We start from the raw sequence: 11,484 nt of genomic DNA, 5'->3' as shown, positions 1-11,484 counted from the left end.
GACAGAAGAACTCCAAGAAATTTTGAATGAAGAACACCAAGAAACACAGCGAAATGTGTCTCCTTCTGAACAAAAGGAAGACGAAAGAGGATACCAATGCCGACATCTGCCGTTAAAGATCTTTTGAAAAAGTGGGAGGATGTCAGAGCAATGGTCTTAGAATGGCACCCAAACTAAGCTGATGTCAGTAGGGTTGGAGATTTTTACAACGACAATGCTATTAATTACTTCCGGAAAATCCTGAAAAAAAGAGAAAAGCAATCGACATTGGACATGCTCTTCAACGCCCCATAAGCAAAAAATGAAAAGGACTGATTAATATGCAAGACTATATGTATGTATTATTTTTTAAAAAACTTAATAAGAAATTATACATTTTTTTAAATTTAATTTTTAGGGTCTCCAGAACGAATTAATCGATTTCACGTAGAAGTCTATGGTGAATCGATAATCGGTTAACGAACAATTCGGATAGCGAACATAGTCTTGGAATGGATTATGTTCGTTAACCGATCACCCACTGTATAAAAAAAAAATTACTTTTTTGCTCCTTTTAGGATATGCCTATTAGAATGTAACTTGGCGTAAAAAAATAAAAATAATAATGACTTATCATACACTATGAAACAAAGCTATGTAACAAATAAAATTTTAAAAACTTCGTTTTCAGCAAACTTTTTTTTTCAAAGGAAAAAACACTAATTTTAGAAACATTCATTCTCTGCATTTGTACCATTTATTAAAAACCTATTAAACTCATTTACTCTTTCCTGATGAATTGCTATATCTAAACTTTATTTCAAGGATAATATTTTCCTTAATAAAAAAAACACTTTAAATAATTTTCCAGCTCTTAGGATGCTAATCTCATCCTGCGATTTTATTTCAGATATTTTGCAAGCAATTTATTTATTTATTTTTTTTCTACTTGAACATCTTATTCTCGATATTTGTATCATCTATTATATGGTTTGAACAAAAAACATAGTTATAGAATCTTAAAAAAAAAAAAAAGAGTTTGTTTGGCTATACAATCAACTATAACCAGGACTTCTAATGATAGTTCACTGATCCTGGACCACTAAAAATTTGACTTGGACCACCATTAAATAATTATTGTGGGTCCCCCGGAGCAACAATCAATACACAGTAGGAAGCAAAAATTTTAAGATATGTTTTCTGATCAAACTTTTTCTGGAAGCAAAATTTCATCATGATGTAAATTAGTAATTTGTAGCTTTAGTCATCCTACATGAGAAGAAACTAATAAACTTGAAGATTTTTAATTTAACAAACACCAAACAAAAATTTGAAAAATTGAAAACGTTTTGAGACGGTTCAGTTTTTCTAAACTTTTCCAAACTAGAAGTTTTTTTACCATAAAGCATGCACACAATCCAGCTGCATTCAGTCTTAAGGCGTGTTTACTCCTGGTGAGTTCAATGGCTATCTCCTTGCATATTTGATTAATGCTTTTGTTTGTGTCACCAACCAAATTTTTTCGGATTAACCTCACTCGACAGTGGGTCATTTTTCTTGGGCTTCTGGTACTAGAAGATAGTACACACTTTTTTTATCCTTCCACTTGTTAACAATGAGGCCAACAGTTGATTTCGGAATTCCAAACTAGGTGATAATAGCAGAAAATGAAACTTTTTCTCAGCTTCCTTAATAATCAAAAGACAAATGGCCAAAGGCATATTTTTCTCTGTCTTCATACTGAAGCTGCAAGGGCAAATCCAAGATTTTTAACTTAATACCTATTTTTGTGAAAAATTTTAGCCACATTTAACTTTTTTAAAAAAAAAATTATATATCATAATTTTATGTAAGAAAATATGTATTAAAAAAAAGGAATAAAAAAGTTAATTTTGAAGGAACTGTTTTTCTGAATAATGCAACAATATTTACCATGACATTTACGATTTACAATTAATTCAAATTTACAATACTCATCTTCATTACACTTTTTAGAATTAAAAAATTTTAATAACATACAAATTATTTCTCAGCATATCATTAATGTTGGGTAGGTAGGAAATGGTGCAAAAAATGGTTATCTCGCAATTTGCCTATTTTTTAAACATTATGATGATTTGATCTAGTTGATCTTCTGGCGGCTTTTCAGGGCCATTAAATAAAAATTTAATGATTTCGTAGAAAGACTGCTTCTCAATTAAGAACATACCAAGAAATTCATCCTGGAAAACAGTCTTCTTACAAAAGCTATTGATATCGACACTATTACCTTAGGTTTAATAACTTCATTAAATTTAGGAATTTATCCCAAAAAGTTTTCTTCCTTTCCATGGTATATGATTTTCATGCTACGTGATTTATAAATCACAGGAATAGAAATTGAGAAGTGATTTTTAAATGTTGTGAAAATGAATCGCATAATGTGATTTTTAAATCTCTTGAATCACAATGTGTGGTTTTTAAAATCCCATTAATATGAATAAAGAACTGTAATATTTTAAAACACAAGAATACAAATCACTACACTGAATACACTATACTACGCTACGATGAATAACGAGTTACTGCTAAGCATTTGTGTTCATTAACAAACTCTAAAAATTTAGAAAACTACGTACATCACTTCCTATTAGCAGAAAAAGAAGCTATTATGGTCAACAACTACAATGGTCTAATATACACAAGAAGAAACTAAGAAAAATTTTAGCCAAGAGATTAGCTAAAAAGAGCATCAAAAAACTGTACTTTTTTTTCTGTTAATAAAAATTTAACAAATTGCCCTTTGAGCAATGATTAATATAAAATTTTATACAATAGATAAAATATCACATACCCTCGTTGAAACAAATCCACATTGATGAATTTGTGTAATTCAATAGAAAATTCTAAGGTGCATTGCAATTCACCCATTTTCTATCCACCTAACTTTGATGCTTGACATTGATGACTATAAAATAAGGAATTGCTAAAAAAAAAGTCAAAAATTGTAAATACATAACTGATTTAAATACCATTTAATGTTAATAATTTAAATAGAAATTAATGATTTACCCTACGAATATGGCAGCAGCTGGATGATCAGCATGGCACGTATATGGTCATGTAATATTTAACAGTCTTTTTTGCATCATTAGAAAATCTTTGAATTTTATAATACTAAACCACTTCCTGCATGGAAAAAAAAATAAAAATCAAACCTGAAAAATTATTTAAATATAAAATTTGTTGACAATGTTTAAATAAGAATAAAATTCATAATTAAATTCTTGATATAGCTTGTTCACCATGAGTTGGCACTTGGCTCCGCCTTCATCACGTGGTATGCGACGATACTATTTCGCTATTTTTGGGAGAAGGTTGTAAGCAAACTTGAACAATGTTGCTATTTGGCGATCGTTTGGCAAAAATATTTATTTCGCAAACTTTATGTGCATTTTTTTAACAATAAATATTTCATAAATTTGATTATATTTTGCACCATTTCTTATGATATTTCTTTCTTTTGAGTGAATAGTTTGTCCTTTATAAGCCATTTCGCTGGGAGAACAACAGTTTTTAAATTGAAACTATATTTAATTAGCTAGTGTAAAATAGCAGGTATAATATAAAATAAAGGTATAATAGCAGATGATAAAGCAAAGTAATGACTGAAAAATAATTCACTTTTTGTGTTTGGCGCAAATTAAGGGTTGTCTCAATTTCAACAACGGAGATGTTTCTCTTCTAACTCCCGCGCTGAAATGAACTCTGCGTCCCAGGAGGTGGAGCCAAGTCTCAACTTCTGGTGAACGAATTATATATATGTTTGAGTCTTCTTTTTATTTATTATTAATGCATCTAAATAAAAAGTGTTGGACATAATAACAGTAGATTCAAAATGTAACATAAATTACTATAAAATAATAATAAAACTACAGAGCAATTTATAATTATAATAAAAGCTACAAATAGGTTATGATTGTATTCATGCATAAGTTAACTATTCCGTGTATTTCTTGGAAAATCAGAGAAAACAATGGTTATATTTGCATTAATTTGGTCCAAAAAATGATGCTGTTGAACTGCATGAAGAAATTTGATAATGTAATTTCTAGATATATACCAAGCACATTGTTAATTAAATATACTTAATGATATTTAAAAATATAAAGACTATTAATACAAGAACATGGGGAGTTTTTTTTTTTTTAAATACAATAGTTTCTAAACTTTTAATTTTAATTTAAGTTAAGATATTTTTTTATTCTAAGTTTTTATTCTAATAGTAACTACTTTTTGCCTGAACCTAAGTAGCAAAAACATGAGAAATAAGTATGGAATTAAATTATTACCAACTTAATACTATGAATGAAAAACTAATATTTTAAAAATGACAAACATACTTGACAAAATTTTAATTATGACAAATATAATTAAAACTCTAGAAAATATTTTTTTTTAAATTGTAACAGCTCTAAAGAAAAAATTTGCATTTTATTATATGTTTATTTTTCAAAAGTGCTTAGAACTAATCCTTCAGAATTGTTGACTTTTGCTTCATTTTTACATTTTCATGCAAAAATAATTACTATTAAAGAAACATTTTTGAACACTATAAGAATTAATAAATGCTAACAATAAAAAAGAGGAGTATAAAATTTCTCCTCATAACATACAGATGATTTTACACAATTTACTTTTTAATAGGTTAAGAAAAAAGCACCTGTCATTACATCAATAAGTATCTGTCACTTTCTATACACATTGCATTTCAAGTAACAAAAAATTATTGAATAATTTTACCACCACAGATACGAATTTTTTAAAAAAGTAAAATAAAAAAACGATTATATCTTACTCAAGATGCAAAAGAATAAACTTTGACTTCTAATATATTATCGATCATGTCTTCAAAAGTTTCATCAAAAACTTTGAAATTTCTGGTTTCAGTTTTTAAAATGTTTTCGATTTACTCATGTGAAAACAAATGTATGCATACCTGCTGTCTGAAATTCTGACAATTCTTAATTTCGATCAAACAAGTTGAAGTTTTAAATGCGAAAAATAAATACCAACACATAGTTTCCAAATAAAAAATAAAATTAATTTCCAGTTTTAATCCATAAAAACCAGCAATAATAAACCTGTAGCCAGAGACTTAAACGGATAAACACTTTTAAAGTTAACTAAATACTGATTTTTGAAGCTTTTCTTCTGGTGAGATAGTGGCACTAGTGTCATTTAAGTGACGATTTGCTAAAAATAACTCGCGTATCTAAATTAAGGACCGTTCTCACTAGAATGTTGTTGTTGTTAATTTACGTCGGACTAGAGCTACACAATGGGCTATTGGCGACGGTCTTGGAAACATCCTGGAGGATGATCCGAAGACATGCCATCACAATTTTGATCCTCTGCGGAGGGGATGGCACCCCCGCTTCGGTAGCCCGACGATCTGCGCGAAATCGAGCACTTTACGGTAGCACAGTTTAACGAGGACCAACACCGCACACCCTCGGTCCCTACGCAGACTGATCCAAGTGGTCACCCACCCGCACACTAACCGTAGCCAGTGATGCTTGATTTCGGTGTTCTGCTGGGAACCGTGTCTCAACTATCAGTCCACTGCGGGACCACACATGAATGAAAAGCTGATTAATGAAAACGCAAAAACCTCACCAACCTGCTTCTCATTCGCATGCGATTTTTTCATGGACAAAGAAACTACAGGCAGTGAGAATAGGTGATCGAAACGGGTTACAGGAGACGTAGAGCAGAGAGTATAATTTTGTTTTCAATAAAAGAAATAAATTATATAATTTCTAAGCTCAAATCTGACATATTTCATAAGATATTAATGTTAATATGTAATTCTGGTGAGTTTGAAGTGAAAATTTTTTTAGTTTCTTAGAGATATATTGTTAAAAAAGGTGACATGGTTGCTAGATTTCGAATAACTCGCTTTTTTGGTAGTCTTGATATGGCCAATTTCCATCAGTTTATTACTGTTTGTTCTTGTTGCAAGCTGTGCACCATCTGACGTTAGTGTTAACCCTTTTAGCATTGTAAACACTAGTATTGTTAGCATTGTAAACACAAGTAATAAGTAATCAAATACATTGTTTGCAAGAATCTCAAAACATAATGATGCCAAATGGCTTTAAAATACAACGGAAACAGTAACCCGGAAATTCAGGTGGTACCGAGCTTGCAGCGTTCCCTAGTGTAGAAAACACCATCCATTTAAGCACTGCCCTCTTATTACATTGCAAATTTTTAATTCCCAATTCTTGATTTTAATGATAAACTGAAAGAAATAAGTACGACAATTTCATCTGTATTAATCTCTTTTGATTAATTATTTCATTTTACTTTTTTGCACCTTTAGGTGCAAGTTAAATTTTAACTCGAAAGCCGTATTACCATTTTGATAAAGGTGACGCACAAATATTTTCAGTCATTTTCCTTTTCATTGATTAGTTGTATAATTAAATATCAACTATGTGGTATCAAAATAGTTTCATTACAGAGATGATCATCATTTGAGAAAATTTTAGTTTTTTCTAAATTTAGTCAAATTTTATTTTAATTAATTATTCAAATGCGACTTTAGTCATCATTCCTTATGCAAATTATAGCTTAATGATTGATGAATAAATTCATCAGTCTTGTTTAAATATTTTTGGATAAACTTCTGAGTATTCGTAACAAATTACAAATGTAATGTTTTCATGTAAAGTAAGACTACTCGAAATCATAATTTTTTGTAACAAAATACGATTACAGCACGATTAATTTTAATAATAATTTCAAATGAGCTTTATTACTTTATAATCAGAATTGTAGGCAATTTATTATTTTTTCATATTGCATAAATTGTATTGGCGATCGAAATGGGCTGCAGGTGGCGTACAGCAGAACTCTTTTCCTATGGCAACACTTCACATGCTTTCCCCATTAGCGTGCGGAAAGTCATAGAGGAAGGAAGTACGTTAGTTTCTCTCTTGATTTTCATATAGATTAAAATCTTTCAACTTGAAACACTATATGAAACTGAAAACTGCATTAAACATAGTTCTAAAGAAAAGTATCACGGAAATTTTAAAAAATATTTTGATTAAATAAAAAGGAAAAATATAAAGAAAAGGGAAAATATAGTAGTACATTCCTATACAACTGAAAAGAGGAGGAGAGGGAAGGGAGAAGGGCTAAAGGCATGAAACCGGTCTCTCCCCAGATGGCGTATTCGAGTGTTGCGATCGCGAATAGCTAAATGAATTCTGCTATTCAACTTAATAAAGATTGCATGTACAGTTTGCAAAATAAAAATGAAAAAACCTGAATAATAACTTTCTATCTAATGATCGGATGTCCACGTACCAGAACTCAAACATTATCTCATTAATTAAAGTCGTATATTTAAAATTAGGAATCTCAAGAACAATTCAAATTAATAACATTTGAGCAATTTTGTTCAAACTTTAGATTTAACCATATAAAATTACATTCTTTAAAATATTGCAAAAATTTCTTTACTTCCTAATTTAAAATGCATTGTTCATAAATACGTATGTAAATACATAATATGTACGTTAATGCAGCGATTCTCAACTTGTGGGGCGAGCCCCCCTAGGGGGACGCGAGCATACTAGAGGGGTGGCGTGAGAATGTTCAAGAGAAAATATTATTTAAAAAAACTGATTAAGTGGATGAAGGGAAATCGCACATACAAATAGAAAGCAAAATGCATTTCGACATATTTAATAACTTACTAAAGTGAAACAACTTATTACATCAAAACTTAAGGTGGGAGCCAAGGGTGGCTTTGCTTTGAGGATTTTTCCTAATTTTCTGATTAAGTCTGTGCGACTGAATTTTTTTCTGTAACATCTGACACCTATCTCTAATATATACCATGTATACTTTTAATTGTAAAATAAAATTTCATTTATTTTATAATACAATTTCAAAATTGTAGCTTTTGCGCCTAAGGTTTCCCTCAGGTTCCAAAGGTGAGTCATATATAGAAATCACTTTTTCACTTACTCAAATTATCTTCAGAAAAAGCATTTGGACTCGCAAACGTTTTTTAAAAAGGCTTGCTGGTTGGAACAAGTTTCCCGACTATAAAAAAGATATTTGCTTTTAGAGTGTATAATTTGTTTATTGATTTTACATTAATAGTTCTTGTGTGAAGTCACTAGCGATTCTCTTGAGTTAACTCATTAGAATTAATCAAGAATTTCTGAGTTGATTTTTTCAAAGGATTAACTAACACGAGTTAAATAACCATAATAGAGTTAACTAACCTAACCCATAACTAGTATAAAAATACTCAAATTTACAAGAAAATACCAGAATCGACCACAAAAACACTCATAATCACCACAAAAATAAAAAAATNGTGATAATAAAGTCAAGTAAAATATAAAAAGTTATTTTAGAAGGAAAAAAAAATTTTTTTTTCCATTTTGAAGTCATTTTTGAAATTGAAAACCTTATTTTTGTCTGAAACTCAATTGAAGGGGTGAATAATGTGCGGCGCCCCTTCTGAAATTTAGACATTTGTGAAAATAAAATTAAGTTATTTTGGTAATTTTAAAAAATAAAAACTTTTTTTTTTCAATTTTGAAGCTATTTTTCAAAAAAAAAAGAAGAAATAAAAACTTTATTTTCTTGTGAAATTTACGCGCGCAGGTCGTCGGGCTACCGAAGCAGGGGTGCCATCCCCTCCGCAGAGGATCAAAATTGTGATGGCATGTCTTCGGATCATCCTCCAGGATGTTTCCCAGACCGTCGCCAATAGCCCATTGTGCAGCTCTAGTGCGACGTAAATTAACAACAACTACACATTCACAAAAATAAAATCCAGTTAAATTAGTAAAATTAGAATTTTCACCCTTCCTGAAATTTGGACATTCATAAAAGTAAAGTTAAGTTAAATTAATATTTTTAAAAAAACCTTTTTTTCCAACTTTAAAACTTTATTTTCGCAAGACAAACACTTTTTTTTACATAATTAAATGAAAGAGACATTTTTAAAAACAAAATACACCCAAACAAAAAACGCACTGCATAAAAAAAATCAAGTGTTTATTTTTATGCAATGCGTTCCATACTAAATAATTTATTCTCTTTTACCCTTCCCGGGAAAAAAGTAATAAAATGCTGCCTTCACTGCAATGCAAATTTTTATCGTGATAAAAATTTGTTCCAAAGCCTCCCTAGACTTTTTACCCCTTGACCACCCACAAAGACTTTAGTTAGACTCCTCAAAATCAACTGCCTCATTTTACACTATGGGAAGAAGTCTTTTCCTTTTTTAAATTGCCTTTATCATTTTTATGGCCCTGGACCTCCTTTGTCCATTTTTTAATATGTCATATATCGAGAGAACCATATTTTATTGGGATATCTCTTCATAATTTGCCTCAGAGAAGCAAGTCTCTAAATTTTCAAAGAAGACAGATGTTTTAAGCTAAAGGCTCTAAACTGGAAAAAAACTTTTGTTGACATTTTCTCGATTTGTACGTAGAGACACTAATATTTTCTCTGGTCATTTTCTAATAAGACTTTCTCTTAGACAAACACTGATAAACGCTCTCTGTTAAATATCTTTTTTTAGCTCTTTTAATGCATTATTTAAATTGTCTATTTTAAAATAAAGCATACATTCTTTGTTATTTTGTTCAATTGTTTTAATGAAGATTTTTTTCATCAGTTTGATAAATTATTTGCAACATAAACATAATTTAGATTTTTTAACAGAAATCGTACCATAAATAATTGTTATTCTTAATGAAGTTTTTCTTCGGATAGCAAGAAATCATAAAATATCTTTCGAAGGTGGTAAGCAAATGTTCTCATTAAATCATTTATTACTTTTATAATTGTGTATTTATGAACGGTTGGAATTATTATTTTTTTAATTGTTCGCATAATAATTGTTTTTATTATGTTCGCATATCAAATTCATTTATATATTATATCAGTTCCTAATTTTAAAATTTGTTGAAACAATTTTCAAATAAATTGCTACCTCATCAGACATGCTTCTTTCTCTGAAAAATAAAATTAAATTTTTGTGTACGTACTTTTGCATAATGAATGTACGCTGATAAATGCACGCGTAAATTGTATATATTTACATGAATGCAAACGTGTATTGTATGTAAGTAATACATATGCGAGTTAGTAAAGTTATTTTTAAGATACAATTTAAGGCAAGAACAGTTTGTTTAGGAAACATACGCACGGTAATTCTTGAAATATAATTAATTTGTAAATCATACATACGCGTATCACGGAGAGAATATTAAAATGAATCCAAATTACGCTTATACGAGTAAATGGTGATAGAAATTAAATATTATAAAACTACATATTACAATTGGTTGATATTTAAAAATTAAAATATAATTTGCCTTATTACACAACTATACACAACTGTAAACATACTTGCATTTCGTAACGGGGAACATTTATTTAGGTAGATGTATAGCAGTGGCAAAATAACAACAAATTTACTCTATACCGAACTCGATTGTAAACAATTTACTGATAATATCTGAAACATGCCACAATTGGCGTATTTGAATTAACTATATATATATATATATATATATAGTTAATTCAAATACGCCAATTGTGGCATGTTTCAGATATTATCAGTAAATTGTTTACAATCGAGTTCGGTATAGAGTAAATTTGTTGTTATTTTGCCACTGCTATACATCTACCTAAATAAATGTTCCCCGTTACGAAATGCAAGTATGTTTACAGTTGTGTATAGTTGTGTAATAAGGCAAATTATATTTTAATTTTTAAATATCAACCAATTGTAATATGTAGTTTTATAATATTTAATTTCTATCACCATTTACTCGTATAAGCGTAATTTGGATTCATTTTAATATTCTCTCCGTGATACGCGTATGTATGATTTACAAATTAATTATATTTCAAGAATTACCGTGCGTATGTTTCCTAAACAAACTGTTCTTGCCTTAAATTGTATCTTAAAAATAACTTTACTAACTCGCATATGTATTACTTACATACAATACACGTTTGCATTCATGTAAATATATACAATTTACGCGTGCATTTATCAGCGTACATTCATTATGCAAAAGTACGTACACAAAAATTTAATTTTATTTTTCAGAGAAAGAAGCATGTCTGATGAGGTAGCAATTTATTTGAAAATTGTTTCAACAAATTTTAAAATTAGGAACTGATATAATATATAAATGAATTTGATATGCGAACATAATAAAAACAATTATTATGCGAACAATTAAAAAAATAATAATTCCAACCGTTCATAAATACACAATTATAAAAGTAATAAATGATTTAATGAGAACATTTGCTTACCACCTTCGAAAGATATTTTATGATTTCTTGCTATCCGAAGAAAAACTTCATTAAGAATAACAATTATTTATGGTACGATTTCTGTTAAAAAATCTAAATTATGTTTATGTTGCAAATAATTTATCAAACTGATGAAAAAAATCTTCA

The 11,484-nt window shown here is 29.3% G+C and overlaps 1 protein-coding gene across 1 annotated transcript in view; it reads right to left on the bottom strand.

Annotated features, from left to right (window-relative positions):
- LOC107443689 (protein FAM135A) overlaps positions 1-5,170 on the bottom strand; it is a gene marked incomplete in the record, with an annotated part of 48,106 nt that extends 42,936 nt beyond the window's left edge. Inside the window, 3 exon segments of the mRNA XM_071187241.1 lie at positions 2,813-2,944; positions 3,031-3,147; positions 4,817-5,170. Of these exon segments, the coding sequence (XP_071043342.1) occupies positions 2,813-2,889 (77 nt within the window).
- Positions 5,171-11,484: the final 6,314 nt, after the last annotated feature.

This window comes from Parasteatoda tepidariorum, chromosome X1, assembly GCF_043381705.1.
Source record: "Parasteatoda tepidariorum isolate YZ-2023 chromosome X1, CAS_Ptep_4.0, whole genome shotgun sequence".
Taxonomy (NCBI): domain Eukaryota; kingdom Metazoa; phylum Arthropoda; class Arachnida; order Araneae; family Theridiidae; genus Parasteatoda; species Parasteatoda tepidariorum.
The sequence above is the reverse complement of the archived record's forward strand: the minus strand, read 5'-3'. Positions and strand labels throughout refer to the sequence as shown.